General features: G+C 31.8%; 4 protein-coding genes across 4 annotated transcripts; all 4 read left to right on the top strand.

Annotated features, from left to right (window-relative positions):
- Positions 1-4,535: 4,535 nt before the first annotated feature.
- Positions 4,536-7,918, top strand: LOC126671226 (potassium transporter 5). Its single transcript, XM_050364965.2, has 8 exons — positions 4,536-5,040; positions 5,130-5,378; positions 5,457-5,495; positions 5,582-5,842; positions 5,933-5,985; positions 6,121-6,235; positions 6,324-6,578; positions 6,652-7,918. Exons 1-8 carry the CDS (start codon positions 4,686-4,688, stop codon positions 7,671-7,673), a joined length of 2,349 nt encoding a protein of 782 aa, XP_050220922.1. The 5' UTR covers positions 4,536-4,685; the 3' UTR covers positions 7,674-7,918.
- A 2,115-nt stretch (positions 7,919-10,033) lies between these two features.
- Positions 10,034-11,636, top strand: LOC126674521 (probable 3-beta-hydroxysteroid-Delta(8),Delta(7)-isomerase). Its single transcript, XM_050368982.1, has 4 exons — positions 10,034-10,219; positions 10,690-10,836; positions 10,912-11,020; positions 11,122-11,636. Exons 1-4 carry the CDS (start codon positions 10,078-10,080, stop codon positions 11,384-11,386), a joined length of 663 nt encoding a protein of 220 aa, XP_050224939.1. The 5' UTR covers positions 10,034-10,077; the 3' UTR covers positions 11,387-11,636.
- Positions 11,637-14,482: 2,846 nt separating this feature from the next.
- Positions 14,483-15,160, top strand: LOC126675200 (protein SRC2-like). The gene has a single exon (XM_050369807.1). It carries the CDS (start codon positions 14,483-14,485, stop codon positions 15,158-15,160), a length of 678 nt encoding a protein of 225 aa, XP_050225764.1.
- Positions 15,161-17,819: 2,659 nt separating this feature from the next.
- Positions 17,820-18,843, top strand: LOC126674523 (uncharacterized). Its single transcript, XM_050368984.2, has one exon. It carries the CDS (start codon positions 18,063-18,065, stop codon positions 18,537-18,539), a length of 477 nt encoding a protein of 158 aa, XP_050224941.1. The 5' UTR covers positions 17,820-18,062; the 3' UTR covers positions 18,540-18,843.
- The last annotated feature ends 348 nt before the right edge of the window (positions 18,844-19,191 follow it).

Below are 19,191 nucleotides of genomic sequence, written 5' to 3'. Positions count from 1 at the left end.
TTGAATAAAAATAACAAATTATTACTTTTACACTTTAATCCCACATTTTAATATAATAATTTTGTTAATAAATAATTTTTTTTGATAAATAATAAATATTTTTATTAAATATTTTTTTATAAAAATAATACTTTTAGCGACGGATTGTGGAATCCGTCGCTAAGTATTCATTTACCGAAGGATGGAACAGTTTGTCGCTAAAAGTGAAATAATTCTAGCAATTTTAGCGACTAAAGTTCCTAGGATTTAGCGACGAATACAAAATCTGTCGCTAAATGTATCGCTAAATCTGATTTTAACAATTGTTTTCTAGTAATAATTTGTGTCTAAATTAGACTCGAGAAAGCTAGTTTTAGGTGGACTGGTAAATGAGTACTTAATCATTAACAACAACAAGATAGCATTAATTGATTAAGTATTCACAATGGTTTGCTTAATAATATGACTTAATTGAAGTGCTTAATCATCTATCAACATCCACTACAAGAAATTATATATTTGGTACAATAATTTTACAGCTAATTTTTTTTTACTGCTAAAAAATATTTTGCAGCAATAATTTTAAAAATTGTTACCATTAATTAAGTTATAGCAGTATTTTACAGCAAATTTTGCTACCAATTACTTAAGACAACGTTTTATTAGTAGCAACATGTCACAATTTTTTTGCTATATGTTAATAGTAGCAATTTTAGCACGATTAGCAGCAAAAATATTTGCTGCTAATATTCTAGTATTTTTTGTAGTGATCGAGAGAGAGTTAGTTGGTTAGAAATTCATTAGTTCAGATTCTATAAAATCTTAACAACGTCGAGAGAGAGAGAGAGAGAGAGAATTAGTATTTTCGAATAGCTGAATCATGTATCGACCTAATTAATGTCCAAATCTATATAAAAAAAATTATACAAGCAATTTTAACACGATTAGCAGCAAAAATATTTGTTGCTAATATTCTAATATTTCTTGTAGTGATAGAGAGAGAGTTAGTTGGTTAGAAATTCATTAGTTCAGATTCTATAAAATCTTAACAACGTCGAGAGAGAGAGAGAGAGAGAGAGAGAGAGAGAGAGAGAGAGAGAGAGAGAGAGAGAGAGAGAGAGAGAGAGAGAGAGAGAGAGAGATGAGAGAGAGAGAGAGAGAGAGAGAGAGAGAGAGAGAGAGAGAGAGAGAGAGAGAGAGAGAGAGAGAGAGAGAGTATTTTCGAATAGCTGAATCATATATCGACCTAATTAATGTCCAAATCTATAAAAAAATAACTATACAATATTGATCCTTGATTCTTAATCCATACGTTTACAATCTTAATTTATTTAAGTTTTTAATTAATTGTTCTTCATTTTGTACTTTTAACTTTAGCAATCATAATTTTGTTCTTATAGCTAAACAATTTTGAAATAGATAAATTTGGTGTTCAATAACATATATCCTTGAGTTTCGGACTTCTAAATCTTTTATTATCTGTCTGACTACCGTATATTTATGGTAAATCATCAAGGGTAGATTATTTAAAGAGAAACGCCTTTTACTTAAAAAAACACACACTTATATTTGTCAAAATAACAATACAATAAAAATGTATATTTTTACTAAAAAAATCAAAGAAAAATGCATATACAATTTTATTTCTCCATAGCTATTTTATGTTTTTTTTAACTAACAAGCTATAACTCAAATGGTATAAGCATTAGATAACAAACTATCAAAATTATGGGTTCAAATCCTCTCACAATCACTCCTCTTTCCCATTATATAAAAATAAAAACTATTTTATGTTTTCATCTTCTTAAGATAGTACTTGTCCTTACAGCTACATAACCAATCTCAGTACTTCTACATAGGGGTGAGCATTAAACGGTCAAAACCGAATAACCGAACCGAACCGAATTAATCAAACCGAAATATAATTTGAAAATATGGTTCGGTTACGGTCCGAATTTTTAAAATTTTGACTATTCGGTTAGGTTTACGGTTTTTACAAAAAAATAACCGTAATAACCGAACCGACCGTATTTCAAAATTACGTTGTTTTAAACTTTCATATACTCACATTTATATATTAAACTTGTTTAATTTTATAGTTTTATAATAAAAAACGACAAATATAGATTTAATTTAAAGCACATGTACTCTCTAGGTTAAATTTTTCCATTTTTTTTATTTTTTAAAAAATTGTTTTTTTTTCTTTCTAAAAACCATACAAAAAATATTACGGTTTTTGACCGAACCGAACCGAACCGAACCGTAATATTTCGGTTTGGTTAATACGGTTTTGATATAACTTGGTTAATACGGTTTGGTGACCGAAATTTTTAAAAAACCGAACGGTTTTGAATTTTTGAACGGTTCGATGACCGAACCGACCATTGCTCACCCCTACTTCTACATAGTTTATGCGCAATGATTAATTTTATCACATGTCTCATCATATGATAATATATGTTTATATGTGTTTATATTATTCTATATATTAGAATAAAAGTATATACTTATCTCTTTATACCAAAAACGTTATCATGTTTGGTAATATATATATATATATATATATATATATATATATTATATATATATATATATATATATATATATATATGAAATATTATTAAACATGTAATAGTAATTGAAACTTAATATGATAAAATATAAATTTTTCAACTCTAATATTTAAAATTTCCAAAAAGAATAAGTAAATATTTTTCTTAATTTTTAGAATAGTTTTAATATTGTTGTTGACTTTCATGGGCATAGCATAAAAGAGTAGCTGAGCCTGAGTTGTACTATTTAAGACTTCAACTCCCCTGTCCATTTCTGCAGTTGCACGCCTTATGAATATATACATTCTAATGACATTATTGATTTGAGTTAAAAAAAATGACATTATTGATTCAATTGTCAATACATTGCTTATAAATTATTACTGATTGTTTCATTTTTACATTATTTTAAGTAAATGATTGAGCTTTATATATTGGCTTTCCATTTCCTCAAGCTACAACGACAATATACGAAGTATTTTTTTTTTCAATTGACTTTTTGTTTACAGCATCCCCACAATGCTCCTTCTCTTATTATTTCCTCCAAATAAACTTAGGCATCCTTTGGATTGATGGATTCTAAACGATGGATTTTAAACAATCAATAGATTTGGACAAAATCCATCGTTTGCCTAAAAAAAAAAATTAATAGAATTCATGGATTTATAAATTCCCTCATTTTCTACAATCCATCATTTTTGAGGGTTTTGATTTCCCACCTACTAGGTGGGAAAGTCCAAATCCACCATTTTTTTATGAATGATGGATTGTTATACTAGTTATTTTTTTCCATAAATAATATTAAAAACCATTGATTTTATTTTCAATCCAAACGATGGAATTTTAAAATCAATGGATTTAAATTCCATTGGTTTAGAATCCATCGATTTTGTTAAAATCTATGGATTTTAAAAACCCTCAATCCAAACGGTATGGTTTTAAAAAAAAATCAAATCTTTTTATTTTTTATAAATTTATTCAAAATTTTCAAAAGTTTATAAAGCCGTTTCAATATCATAATTCCATTGTAAATTGATTCAATATTTTTCAATTAATTTAATTATTAAATATTTAGTTAAATTTTAATACTAGCTCCTTAATTAGTACTATAATTCATTTTTCAAAATTATAAAATTTAATTCCTAATAAAAAAAATCAAAAAGCACAGTAAAATCAAAATTTTAAATCATCCATTTTTAATGACCGGAGTAGAAGAAAAGGCAAGTTGGAAGTTGAAAATGAACATAAAAGACAATTTGATATCGTACTAAGGTGAAAATTGAGACAATTAAATTAATTATTAAAAATTAAATAAATTATCAAATTAAAATAGATTTACATATTCTGAAAGTTTTTAATAAATTTATAAAAAAATTAAAAAAATTAATATTTTGTCACCATTAGCCTCAAAACAATTAGTGAAGTAAAACACATAAATAATAAAAAAAAATTCAATAAATTGTCTATAGTCTGTAAAATCTTCAAAAAAAAAAATAAAGAGTTGATTTTTATCTTCTCTAAATATAGAAATTATAATATCTTTATAATAAATATTTTTTATATTTTTTAATGTTATTTATTTATAATAATAGATATTTTGATCTAACCATGTATAATAAGAATCGAGGGAGTTTGAATTAGTTTATTCTATCTAAATAAATTAAACTTTTTAACTACTTGTGAGTTATGGATGGGCATTAATAAACATAAATAATACTCCTACTAGTATTGCAGTAATGGTCAATTAAATTTTAAACATTTGTTTGTCTTAATTAAGGAGAGGACAAATCAAACTGATACCAATATTTGAAATGAATACCAATATGATTACTCTATACAAAGATTAAGTTATTCACTTATTTACAAATAGAATGTTTAGATTAGACGGTATCAATTATTGTTGATTATGGCATAAGGTATTACGACTTGGCTTCATATATAATAGTAGTAGAAGGAAACATTGGACAAAACAAAAGATGAAGAATGAAACTAACAGTAGTTGACTTCCAACATCAATTTAATAATTGCAATCAACAACTATATTTTAAACTGAATTTCAAGGCATTTGAGGCCTGGTGCCTACAAATACGTAGTAGCCACCGGTAGCAGCTGTATTAATTCTTCATTTCATTAATACTGCTTTGAGTTGAGAAAATGGCAGAGGTGGAAATGGAAATGGAGAGTGAAAAGAATATGAAAGAAAGAAAAGTATCATGGGGAAAGCTGCGCCGAGTCGACTCGCTGAATTTGGAGGCTGGTAGACTGTCCATGTCTCAAACTCACCACTCAAGCTGGAAAAGCACCTTCATTTTGGCATTTCAAAGCATTGGAGTCGTCTACGGAGACATAGGAACCTCACCACTTTATGTGTACGCAAGCTCTTTCCCCAACAACATTGCAGCCAACGATGACCTCCTCGGGATATTGTCTCTTATCTTTTACACCATAGTGCTCATCCCCTTGCTTAAGTACGTCTTCATCGTGTTACATGCCAATGACAATGGTGACGGTGAGCACATATATATCACTTATCTTCATTCAGTTTCATCTTAATTTACATATTTATTCATGTCGCTCTATTCATGTATGTATTGTAAGGTGGCACATTTGCACTCTATTCATTGCTATCGCGATATGCAAAAGTGAGCTTGATCCCCAATGAGCAGCCAGAGGACAGACAACTTTCCAACTACAATCTTCAAGTCCCTTCCACCCAGTTGAGACGTGCTGAAAAGATCAAACACAAGCTGGAGTCCAGTAAAACCATCCAACTCATTCTTTTCTTCGTCACTATTCTTGGAACTTCTATGGTCATCGGAGACGGAGTCCTCACCCCTTGCATTTCAGGTGCTTTTTCTTCAAATTCGCTCGAATCCCCTCATGCATATATGGACTATTGACTATGTTTTTCTATATTGTTTATAGTTCTCTCAGCAGTGGGTGGGATCAAGTCACTCGGCCAAGGTATAATATGTCTTTTTCTTCTTCTCCAAATTCTAGTCAATTTTGAATTCACTTGGTGGTGGCTAATAATACGATTGTATGCGCAGATGCTGTAGTTGGAATTTCGATAGCAATCTTGGTCATACTCTTCTCTGTTCAACGATATGGAACAGACAGAGTAGGCACGTCTTTTGCTCCGATTATTCTGTTGTGGTACTTGTTAATCGGTGGCATAGGTCTCTACAATTTATTCAAATACGATATCACTATTCTGCGTTCTTTGAATCCAAAATATATATATGATTACTTCAGAAGAAATGGCAAGGATGCTTGGATTTCACTTGGTGGAGTAGTCCTAAGCGTCACAGGTAATTTGGTGATAATATTAATTCAAACTTAAAGATGTTCATTTGGCCTTTTCTTTTTCTATATCTCCATCTTCATTTCTTTTTCTACAGGAACTGAAGCTATGTTTGCTGACCTTGGCCACTTTACTGTACGGGCAATCCAAGTAAGTAGGACCATTATAGTTTTGATCCATCTTCTTTTACTACTTTCACTATATTATTGTCTGCCATCAGAATTGCTATTTATATTTTCATTCCTATCAAAACTGAGTTTAAATTAATAATAATTTGAATGGCAGATTAGTTTTTCTGGCCTCGTGTTTCCTGGTTTGCTATTTGCATATGCTGGCCAAGCTGCATATCTCTCCAAATTTCCTGATGATGTGTCTGATACATTTTACAAATCAGTGCCGGGTAAGTCTCTCCTTAGTTAGCAGCAGGAAAGAAAAGAATCGTTTAATTTAAGTCAAATTGATGAGTAAAAGTTTTGAGTGGTATGCAGATCCATTGTATTGGCCAGCATTTGTTATGGCCGTAGCAGCTTCAGTAATAGCGAGCCAAGCCATGATATCAGCTTCATTTTCAATCGTTGCTCAATCGCTAAGTCTGGGTTGCTTCCCGAGGGTGAAGGTTGTTCATACTTCTACTAAATATGAGGGTCAGGTTTATATACCTGAGGTCAACTACCTGCTCATGATATGTTGCGTTCTTGTTTGTTGGGCATTCAAGACTACTGAAAAGATCGGCCATGCATACGGTCAGTACAATTTCTTGCTTCATTCATTCAATTCATCCAATACATGTCCTACTAATTCCACTCTTGATTGCAGGGATTGCTGTGGTTGCTGTGATGGTAATCACAACTGTAATGGTTACACTGATAATGCTTGTTATATGGAAAGTGAGGGTTATCTGGGTGGTGCTCTTCTCAGTAGGATTTCTTTTAATAGAATGTGTATATCTATCTTCTGTCTTGTACAAAATCAAAGACGGCGGCTATCTTCCACTGGCATTTTCTCTTATCCTAATGACCGTAATGGGGATATGGCATTATGTGCATAAAGAAAGGTATATGTATGAGCTTAGGAACAAGGTCTCCGCTGAGTACATCACAGATTTGGCTGCTAATCCAGCTATCAAGAGGCTGCCAGGGATGGGGCTTCTCTACTCTGAACTTGTCCAAGGAATCCCTCCCATTTTTCCTCACTTCCTTTCTAACATTCCTTCCACACACTCTGTTCTAGTGGTTGTTTCAATTAAGTCTCTTCCTATCAGTAAAGTAGCATTGGAGGAGCGGTTTCTGTTCCGACAAGTTGGGCCGCGAGAGTACAGGATGTTCAGGTGTGTTGTAAGGTATGGGTATAATAATGCGATTGAAGAGGCTCATGTCTTTGAGCGCCAGTTGGTGGAAGGCCTTAAGAACTTCATCCGCCATGAGCACTTTGCTCGAGAAGGAGGGGACACTGAAGCACTGGCTGAAGAAGTACAACATTCAACTTTACTAGTCAGAGATGGAAACGCAAGAGTTTCTGCCGAGCTAGTCAATGGGCCTGGTGCATCGTCAAGATCTGTCCGATCAAGCAATGGGATTAGATCAGTAAATTCGGGCAACGGATACCAATCTGGTGCAGCAGAAGAAGAAATGCAGTTTGTCCAGAAGGCAATGGACAAAGGCGTGGTATACCTTTTGGGAGAAGCGGAAGTGGTGGCAGAAGCAAAATCATCCTTGCTTAAGAAGTTTGTGGTCAACTACGCATACGATTTCCTAAGGAAAAACTTCAGACAAGGTGATACTATTTTTGCAATTCCAAGAACCCGTCTTCTCAAGGTTGGAATGACATATGAGATCTGATTTCAAAGGCTGCTACGTTGCTTACGTTTGTATAATAATATTGTGTGATGAATTGAAATGTACTTTAATAATACTGTATGGAGGAGGAATTTGCATTGTATGAGTTGATATGCGTTCCTCCTTCTTTCTTTTTTTCCCCTCTGGCCTCCATTTGTTTAACTTGTGGGATTATTTTGTATAAGAATGGATTGAAATTTGTATAATCAGGTAGAGATTTAATGCGACAAAAGTTTCCCTTGGACGCACGCGATCATTTCAAAGAAAGCAAGTGATGACTCATTCAAAACCTATCAGTTAAAAGACAAGCTCATAACACACATTTAAGTTTGTTAAATTATGTGGGAATTTAAAGGATCAATTTCCCCATCAACTTGTAAGCAATAGACAATTAATATATAAATTAATTTTGTGAATAAATTAGTCATGAAATTGGTGATTATGGTTAATTATTCTCAGTTTGACAATTTGTCCCCTCCACTTGTAAGCTAAATCCAAATAATTTAAATCCACAATTTTGCAAAAAAAAAAAAACTTTCAAAATGGAAATAATTATAAAAATTAAAAAAATTAGTTGTAATTGATAAAAAATGTAATGGTTTGAATTCAAAAAATAGTTTGGCCTAAAATAAAGTAGAATCTAATTTTTTTCTTCATATTATTAAGTTTTATTAAATCGTGATTTTGTATGCCTATAATTTTTTGAATTGATGTCATGTCATATTTGTTAATGGAGACATCTAATTCAAAAAACATTAAGGTTTTAATTGAAATTTAAAAAAAATATTAAGTGGTTAGATAAGAATTAAAGATTATTTTTGTACCTTTTTATTAGAAGGCATTGCCGCGTTGGAGTGTTATGGCAGAAAAAGAATGTCACATTAGACAATTTAACGGGAGTTAGGACATCTTCAACAATAACCCTCAAAATAATGTGATTTTTACACTAAAACTATACTGTTAGAGCATCTCCAAATGTGCTCTTTATTTTAAAGAGCATATTTATTAAAATAAAGAGCATCTTTAATATAAAGAGTAATATATTTAGTTTTACTCCAATAGACTCTCTAATATTAACTCTTTATTTTAGTTTTATTTTTATAAAAATATTAAAAAATAAAATATATTAATAATATTAATTTTTTCATTCAGTTTTTAAATTCAAAAATTTAAAATAATACATTTCTAATGAAAAATAACCAACTTATTTTAAAATTTGAAATTTAGAGAGTGAAAATGGCTCTCCACATGTAGAGAGCCATTTCCACTCTCTACTTTAAATTTGAATTTTAGAGAGTCCATTGTACTTAATTTATTGGCAAAATTCTTTAAATTGGAGAATTTGTTAATTTTAAAGAGGTCATTGTAGATGCTCTTACAGTGTTTTATCTCCAACAACTAACTCTATTTTTCACTCTAAAAGAATATTCTCAGCATATTCCTAAAAAATAAAATTTTAAACATTTTACAGTTACACCCATGAACTATTCAACACTTACAAAATTCATTCATATATTTATTTATAATAAAATATATTATTAATTTTAATAATATATTTACTAAATATGTTTATATATGTATTTTTAATTATGTTTGCTAATTTTAAAAATATTAATTAAATAATAGAAAATATTAAATATACTTTATTTATAAAGAGTTCAATTAATTAATACAAAAAAATTACTTAATGTTACATGTTTAAATTTCCGATTAAATCGAACATTCTTAATTTGGACTATATTGTAATAAAAATTAACAAATGTTTAATAATAAAATAGAAAACTAAAAGTAAAATAGAGTTACTGTATTTTGTTCTCCAACAGTACTCTATTATAAGATACACTATAATAGAGTGATTCTATATATAGAGTAAAAAATTAAGATACACTATAATATAGTTGGATATAGAGTACTGTTGGAGAAGATTTGCACACCAAATTGTGCTGTTGGAGATGGCCTGAATGTTCCCATTATAGTGTGTATGTGTGTGTTTTTGTTACCGAAAGAAGTATGAGGATGCTAATAAAAATGCAAAAAATATAAAAGAATCAAATGAGATTTTGGATAAATATTAATGTCCTTTTTTTGGGAAATTCTTACCTAAACCCGTTCCATGAATTTTCCATGCACCTATCCAATGAGGTGTTAGAAAATCAAATACAATTTTCTCTTTTTTCTTATTATTTTTTCTTTTTTCTCATTTATCTAACACCTTATTGGATGGGTGCATACATTTTTCATAGACCGGGTCTAGGTAAAAACTTCCTCTTTTTTATAAGTAAAAAAATAAAGTCGAAGACTATCCGGTGGGATTAGCGTGGCAGTCAGCGGTTGGTAGTATAAAAAGGGGGAAACGTTGAATTTGCAATTGGATCTAACTGAAAACAAAAAAAGGAAAAGGAATCAAATGGAGGGGCAGGCGCATCCATACTTGCCGAGAGATCTGAAACTGCCGGGATATGTCCCTGGAGCTCTCTCTCAGTCCACTATTCTTTCCATCTTCGGAGCTTCTTCTCTTCTCATCGTTTCTCTCGTCTGGCTTCTCTCTGGTAATTTTCCTTTTTTAACATCTGAAACCTACTTAATGCTACCAGATCCGCTTTTCTATTTAAATTCAGACTTCATTATCAACAAGTACGTCTGCTTCTTTATTTTTTTTGATTTGAATCTGATCACTGAGATCGCATGTTGTTTGGGTTGACCCACTTTTAGAACCTGATTGAATTGGATTCCTCATCTAAGATCCACTCTTTTCAGAACATCAAAAAAAATATAGCTAGACTAAATCTAAGATAGCTCACATAATATACTTATCCAAAAGTCAACCTCACTCTCCCACTACTTGTTAAGAATAGAGATTCATTGCCTTGGCTTTCTCCTCCCCAGTCTTCATAATTGTCCTATACACTTCCTTTTTACTTATAACCTTCATATCTTGCTACAATGATGCTCAACTTCTTGTTCTACTATAATTTTACCACTTAGTCTCATTAATCTTACTTTGTTTGTTCTGCACCAGCACGTTCGCGCAAGCTCTCAAACTGTGATAGATTGGTTATGTGCTGGTGGGCTTTCACCGGTGTCGTCCACATTATCCTAGAGGGTTATTTTGTTTTCTCTCCTGAGTTCTACAAGGACAATACTTCTTTTTACTTGGCTGAAGTTTGTAAGTACCTTCAGCTATGCGTTAATGGTTCTTAAAGGATCACTTTGTTGTTATACTAATACGAACATCTGCCAGGGAAAGAGTACAGCAAAGGTGATTCTAGATATGCTGCAAGGGATTCTGCAGTCATTGCTGTGGAAGGATTAACTGCAGTCTTTGCTGGTCCAGCTAGCCTTCTAGCAGTGTATGTTCTTTCCACCTTTATTAACATTCTATATCTTCCTTTATTACCTACCGCATATCCCACATAAAAACATAACCTGAATTGCTTTTGGACTTTGGCAGCTATGCTATTGCTGCTGGGAAATCCTATAGATACATACTTCAGTTTGCTGTTTCTTTAGCGCAGCTCTATGGAACTGCTATATACTTCTTAACTCCATACTTGGATGGTATTAGCTATACATCAAGTCCATTTTACCATTATGCATATTATATCGGCGCAAATGCCTCATGGGTTGTCATACCATCACTCATTTGTATACATTGCTGGAAGAAGATTTGCGCACCAGCTCAAGTACAAGCCCAGAAAAAGAGCAAACGTGGCTGAGTTAGCCACGGCATCTAACTTTAAGGCTCCAATGAGAACATTTAACTCGGTGATGCTTTCCTTATTTGCTTTTCATTATTTAATTGTGCAATCACTTATGTAGTCTTGATTCTTGAAACAACAATTGGGTCTTGGCAATTTGCAAGATGCTATCTACCCTTTTTCTTTTGCAACAAATAATGAACTAGATTTGATGGCTTGCAATTCTGTGTGCCATTTATGAATAGAATAGCTTCACTTGCTATCTAAATTGGTGGACTGCAACATCTCAGTAGTTGTATTTTGTCTGCTTTACAGGCATTCATCAGTATTTACTTGTCCTACAACTGTTGACATATCTGTACGTGTCTATCTAACTTTAATAGTTGCATATGTTATGTAAATACTTATATGAGGAAGTTACTTAAGTTTAGTTAAAAAAAACTTATAAGGTTGGAAGTTTTGATTATCCTTTGGAGGAGCTATAAGTTTCATAAACCGGATATATGTGCAGAGCCTTAGAGCCAAAACTTGCTCAAACTCGAAACAAATCATATGAAGTCCCTCGAATTTGTGGAGTTGATTTATCCTCTGATATAAGCTTAATCCATAAGGCCAACATCCCACTAGCTAGTAGATGCTTTCCTTTCCTGTAAAAAAAAAAGGAGGAAGAATGGCATGGCTGCCGCACTTTCTTTTTCGGCCATGTTTGGTTCATGGAATGTAATAATATATAGAATGAAATATTTATTTTTTACTTTTTAAAAAGAATAATTGTCACGATCCAATCTCATGGGCCGAGACCGGCGCTAGGGAATAGGAGTGATAGTTCCGAATAGGATTAACATTTTATATCTTCATTTCGTCAGTGCTCAGAAATGTCAAGCTTCTCAAGCTCCTGGTCCAGCTGCTTCTTGCCTCGCCGGATCTAAACGATTTCAAAACATTTGACTCACATTATAATCCTATTCTAAGATTGACTCTAGACTCGAGACATGACACGCTGCACTCATTAACCGTCGTGCTTCAAACGTAATCTTTTCCGATAAACGAATCATATTTCTTTCTTTTTCTTAATACTTCTCGATTCAATTCTCAATATAGAATATAGGTTTTCTTAATAAAACCAATTGATATCCATAAACTATCTCATTCCAAACAACTAGTCATATTTTACTCGTTTAACGTCCGAATCTCGCATTTTCGGAGTCCGGGAGTCGATATCGGAATAGGGAATCGTCAAATTAGGTTTTTAGGGTCATTCCTCTCCAAAAATGGGGAGGTGCACGTCGTGCACCCCCTTAGGGCACGTCGTGCACCTTGGCGTGCACCTCATCTGGTGCACGTCGTGCCCCTGCACGACGTGCTCTGATGTTGAGCACGTCGTGCCCCATCATGGGCCGACTCCAGCCGTCCGAAACGGCCATTCCGACCCTAAAACTCAATGTTTAAACATCCCTAATCAATAGATTCATCAAATCATCAATCAAGCTAGTCGAAAACGCAAGAAAAACGCTTAAAACGAATCAAAAACGTAATTTCGATACGATCTCGCCGTAACCTTAACGTTTTAACCAAAAATCCATCAAATAAACGGCGAAACGACGTGCTTACCGTGATTCGCCTCTGAAATACGATCGATTCGAGTTATAAAACGTCGAAAACGGACGAGAAACGGCGATCGAGCGACAGAATCAGTGAGAACGGCGAAGGAATAGGAAAAATGAAAGTGATGATCTGATGAATGCTTCTGGACCATTCCTTCTCATCTCATTCTTATATATTTATTGGCTAAATTTCACTTTAATCCTTAAAACTTTTCAAAAGTTACAATTTAGCACAAAACCTATTCGCGTCCAAATTTTAAAAGGTCTCCGATTGACTCGAGATTTTTACCACAAATACTATAAATTATTTCGCGGACTTTGGCGAAATTATTTCCGTCACGGGATTTATATTTTATTTTATATTAATTTTTGAAGTTATATCCTTAAATCTCGTAAAACCGCTTAATAAAAATTATTTTAAATTCCCGATATAATTAAATTAAATTCTTCTTAATTTAATTTATCGGAAATCACGACACGTGGCACGACTTAATTACTTTAAAAAATTACAATAATTACACAAAATCGTTAAATAGCAATTCCAAATTTTCTTTACGGAATAGCAATTCCAAATTTTCTTTACGGAATAGCAATTCTATTCTGAACCTATTTTATGAACCAAACATAACCTTCAAATTAAAGGTCAACCGAGTTTCTAAGCATGGTCAAACAACTCACTTGCGGTCATTTTAATCATTTAAAAACAATACCTTTATTTTTAAGTCAATTAGACAAATTAAACCAAATTCATAGACCGAGATGATCAATATTTGTCCTAATTAATTTAAAAACAGAATATTGTTTATAATTGATCTAAAAATGGAAAATGTTATTTTTAATTAATCAAAATGATTGAGAATGAATTATATGACACTAAATGTGTTGAGACTTTGCTCTTTCTTTCTTCTCCAGTGTTAGCTTATTAGTAATTTTTTTTGATTGGAGTTAGGTAATCAGTTTCTGTCCACATAAGAATCACTAAACACGAATTGTTATAAATATAAAAGAAATTATAAAAGATAAAGCATTTGGTCCCTAGCAACTGTTGCGTCTAAAATTGGAAAGGAAGACTTGATGCGGGCTGATTATTTTTGTTAATCTTGACAAAATTTACTTGAAATAGAAGTATGCTGAAATTCATAGAATTAAATGATATAAAGTATCTTTTGATAAAAATATAAAGACGAAGAAAATAGAACGTATAGTAAATGAATTTTTTTTGACTTACCCTTGATCAACGTTTTGTAAATAAATGTCATACGAACTCAATTATGTATTGGACACATTGTGACATGGTTTGAAGCTCTAGAAGCAGTATGTGTTAATTACCTAAGCTAGGAAAATTAGGTAGATAAAGTTGAGTTGCAGTGGTAATTAATTAGTATGAGTCGTCGTAAGTCATTTATATTTTTATCTGGGCTCTTTGAAATTGATTTCCTTCATTCTATGTTGTCTCCTTATTCTGCACTCTCTTGCAATTCAGAAACTACACAAACCAGAGTATCATATGATGGAGTGGTCTACTCTAGAACTGAATTTAATTTCGTGCAGAGATCTGAAAGCCTTTAATTTATTCCAGAAGCTCTCAGTCTATGCAGCAGTCTCCATTTTTAATGATGAAGAAACTAAGGAACAAGAGCTGCAAAAGAGTCCGGTAGACGAAGAAGGAGGTAGGCACCCGGAATGGAATTACACGATGCAGTTTGATCTCAAAGCTGTCTCACTTGCTGATCATCTTTTTCTCAAGTTCAAATTGCGATGTGCCGGTGTTGTATTTGGCAACCGAACTGTGGGAGAAGTGCGTGTTCCATTGAAGGATTTGATGGACGATGAGTTGAACAGCAGCGTCAGGTTTGTAAGCTACCAGGTTCGAAGTGGTGAGGGGAAGCCTAAGGGAGTGTTGAACTTCTCATACAGGTTCAGAGGGAAGGAAACTGATTGTCCGAGAGCAGATAAAGTTACGGAAGGTGATGATGTCCGGCTGCAAGAGAAGAAGAGCTTGTATCCTTCACTGGATGATATCCGCTCTTCTTCACCACCAAAGAAGGCGCCTTCTCAAGAGTCTTTCTATCCTAAACTAGATTTTTACCCACCGCAATTCCCAGCCTTTGTAGTTAATCATGGGGAATACCATCCTCCTCCATCTCCATCGCCATTCTTACAAAATCCAGCAGGACTGCATTGGTAAGTTAGTCGTAATCATGCAGTTTGCTTGTGTTCTTAAATTTGGCGTAAAATTACATGTTTCCTTTAATCTATTTATTTCCCTCATTAAAGAACACATAACAATTTGTTGAAACTTAAACATAAAAGAACAATGAATAATGAATAATCATCAGTTGATGTCGTTTGGTTTCTTTGATTCTCTGTTCAAATGTTCAATTCAACCAAATTTTAGGTTGTACCAAGTCAAAGTCATTTGAGCTTAACTGTTACATTAAAATCGAAAAGACGGTAGAAAGAAATTACGTGGAGTTTGGTTGGAAACAGTATATAATATATTTCATATTTATATTTTATGAAAAAATTAATTATTAAATAATTTTTTTTTGTAAACTATATAAATTCAGTCTTCCTATTTTATGTTTTAGTTGTAATCATGTCCCTTTTCAATATCGCAAGCGTTGATTTAAGGCTTAATCCATTTTTCAGTTTCTGTATATTTTATTTTTTATTATCTCATCTTTCTTCAAAGTTTATTATTTAATAAATTCTTATATTATTCATTTTTTATATAATGGGCCTTTTTATAGATGGAAATTATGAACTTATAGCTCAATTGCCTAAAGTGATTTACAAATTTCAAGTAGGAGATGACAAAAAGTTTTGAAATTTTATTTATCCGGTCCTTTTAAAAAAAATTGATAAATCCTAAAACTTATATAAAAAAAAAATTAAGTCCTTGCGCGAACTTTTGATAAATCCTAAAAAATTGATAAATCCTAAAATTGATAAATTCTAAAACAAATAGTGCAAGTTTGATAATGTGATCTATTTTTTCAATGTGCTAATCTAGATGGATATTTAAATTCAATCTCACACGTATTTTACAGCAAATATAATGCATATTTTTTTCTTTTTACAAAAAAAGACCTATAAACTAAAAAATTAATTAAATATGAGGACTAAATAAAGATAAAAATATGAAAAAGACAAGATAAATGAAAAAAAAAACAATATTAAGGGAGCTTAAATATGAGTTTAGCCTTGATTTAAATGCAAGTCAACTATGCATCCCTTTCATCGACATCATTTTTTCATTAAGAATTCTGACCATTTCCAAATAGTGGAATGGATCGAATTTTATGGACCAAATGGACCTTTCATGATTTTTTTTTCTTTGATATCATTAGTTCTAATTATTAAAAAAAAGATTATTGTATAAAACATACATTTATCTCTTTATTTATTGAGTCGGTGCAAGCTTAATACTAAAAAAATTCAATTAAAATCACATGAAGTTAAAAGACATTGTATTCAAAATAAAAAATTAAAAAAATGGATTTTACAACATGTAAATCCTACTGACACCCCTTTATAAATTTCGTAAATCTTTTAATTTTGTAAAATATTGTTTATGTGCTATAGGTCATGTAATGGTGAAAAATTTCTAGTTCTTTTAATTTAATTCTAAGAGAAGAAGACGCACTTTATAACCTTCAAAGTCAAACCATCCCCACTAGATTAGTCCCAGAATTTTAAACCATTTTAATGCCCCGCTCGGTTACAAGCTCATGCTACTGAGCCCGGCGAAAAATTTCTAGTTCAATCAAACTCGTACGACTTTCAAAATATTGCCTTTTTAATAAGAAAAACAAGAAATCATATTTTTCACTTGAAAGATCAAGCGGTACTTATTTGAGAATTTAGTAGATTTTTCAATTTTGTAAAATTCTATTTGCATACTACAAGAATAATCTTGGTAATCTTCTAATGTAATCGATTAAAGTCTCCTGAGTCTGAAGATGTTATTTTATGAATAGAGAAAATGAAAAGTCAATTTTTAACTTGAAAGACCATTTTGTAAATATAATTTTCTTGGTGCAATAAGCCTTATAATTCCATTAAAATCACATGACTTTCAATCCCGTTAATAACTAGGTGTTTCTGTTAGTTTCATTAACAATTTGATATTCACTTTCACTTTCAAACGCTTTGAATCGTTTTAATAATTTGTTACCTCATTTTCGAACGATTTAATACTTCATTTTTAAGTCTGTTAATGATTGGTATCCAAATTTAACAAAAAAATTATAATTGTTTGCATAATTTAATATAATATGATTTGATGTTCCAAAATGAAATGTCATATACAATTGATTCTCTAATAATTAATATATTCGGTGGATTTAAAAATTATTAATTTATTGAATATTATATAAGAGGTGATTTTTTTTTATGAATATAAGATTTGATGTTGAAGTTGGTTTTCTGAAATTTTACTCCCTCCGTCCTACTCTAATTGACAAAATATGGAATTTTTGGTGTCCCATTCTAATTGACAAAACTAACATAACTATAAATTTTTCCTTTAATTTTCCATCTTTACTCTCATTTAAAATCATGTCTTTTATGGAAAAATGGTGAATATTTAATAAAAATTTGACTAATATACTAATAGTATTAATTAGCTCTATTATCAGTAGAAGGGTATACAAGTAACTCTCTATATCATTTATTAGTTTGTATTGGTTATTGTAATTTAGTTATTTTGTCAATTAGAGTGGGACGGAGGGAGTATTAATTATTAAAATTATTAATTTATTGAATATTAATTAGTAGAGGGTTAGTAGAAAATGGTAACTTTAAAAAGAAATAGAAATAAAAATGTTTGTGTGATGATTGATGCATTTGTGTATGATGATTTACGAGCAACATTGGTAAACAACTAGGTTATAAGAGTAGATTACCACTCTATTAAGTCTTCCCCTTTGTTGTGCTTTTTGAGCATCCACTTTCACTCCACGATCTTAAAAGCAGCCCAAAAGCAGACACCACTGCCTATATATATAAAAGGGTTTCTGCATGCTAAGCACAGCTGCCTTTTATAATCAGTTGTGATTCAGAATCTACATCTCCATCGCTTTACAATGAAGAAGACAGCTTCAATGATCCTGAAGCAGATAGTGAGTTTGGTGAGTTGTATAGCGAAGACTAAATGTGTGGCCATCAAGGACAAAACCAGCGCAGCTAAGGCCCGTCTCCTCATGTTGGCATTCACCAAGAGCAAGAAAACGCTGATGGGCCAAGATGACGGTGATAGCAAGCAGCAGGCCATGGTTGTGTACGATGACTCAAATTCAAGCAGTTGGTGCATTGATCAGGACTACGACGACGATGATGATAAGTACCCTGATCTGCGGCACTCGCTGTTTGATGAGGAGGATTCCGGGCTGGGAGGGTCCGTCATCGACATGGTGAAGAGTTCGAAAGGAGAAGACTTCAGGTTGGAAGATGAGATTGATCACGTTGCTGATTTGTTCATCGTCAGATTCCACAAGCAGATGCGTCTGCAGAAGCTTCAATCCTTTAAGAGGTTGCAAGAGATGCTTGCAAGAGGCCTTTAATATATTATTTCATTTCTTTCCTTCTTTTTTATTTCATCTCTCATCCATATTATGTTTCTAACGTAATAAGATCTGCCGAATTTGGTGTCTCATCTTCGGATCAACTCACTATTTCTTTCAATCTATATCTCATTCCCGCAATGGAACATTTTTAATCTCTCAACTTGTGCCAATCTTTTTTTATTAATGACAATTGATCAAATTAGATCCGCGTCAAAATATTTTTGCATGTCAAAAATTGGATTTCGAAGTTTCAATGTAATGCTATTGTGATTTCAACAAGACTTTATTGAATCTGTGTTTATATTGTTATAATTATTTGTAAATGAAGTTGAAAAATATTTATAGTTTATACAAGGTCTAATTATTTAAAAAACCCTCACCTAACTTTTTCTTCGTTTATACTCTAACCTTGTAAAAAAGTCATTTATACCCAATTTTAAATTTTTAGGTTTCATCTCTACCCAATACAAAAATATAATTGACAATTTAATGAATTAAATGATGAAAAAATTTAAAACAATTAAATAAAAGGTTTTATCAAACGTCTAATTAGTATATAAATATAAATTAAAAGATTATTTTAAACTTTTTTTCAAGTGAAAAGAGGCAATTTTAGTATTTTTAGGTAGAGATGAAACCTAAAAACCCA

This window comes from Mercurialis annua, linkage group LG3 (genome assembly GCF_937616625.2).
Source record: "Mercurialis annua linkage group LG3, ddMerAnnu1.2, whole genome shotgun sequence".
Classification (NCBI taxonomy): domain Eukaryota; kingdom Viridiplantae; phylum Streptophyta; class Magnoliopsida; order Malpighiales; family Euphorbiaceae; genus Mercurialis; species Mercurialis annua.
The sequence above is the reverse complement of the archived record's forward strand: the minus strand, read 5'-3'. Positions and strand labels throughout refer to the sequence as shown.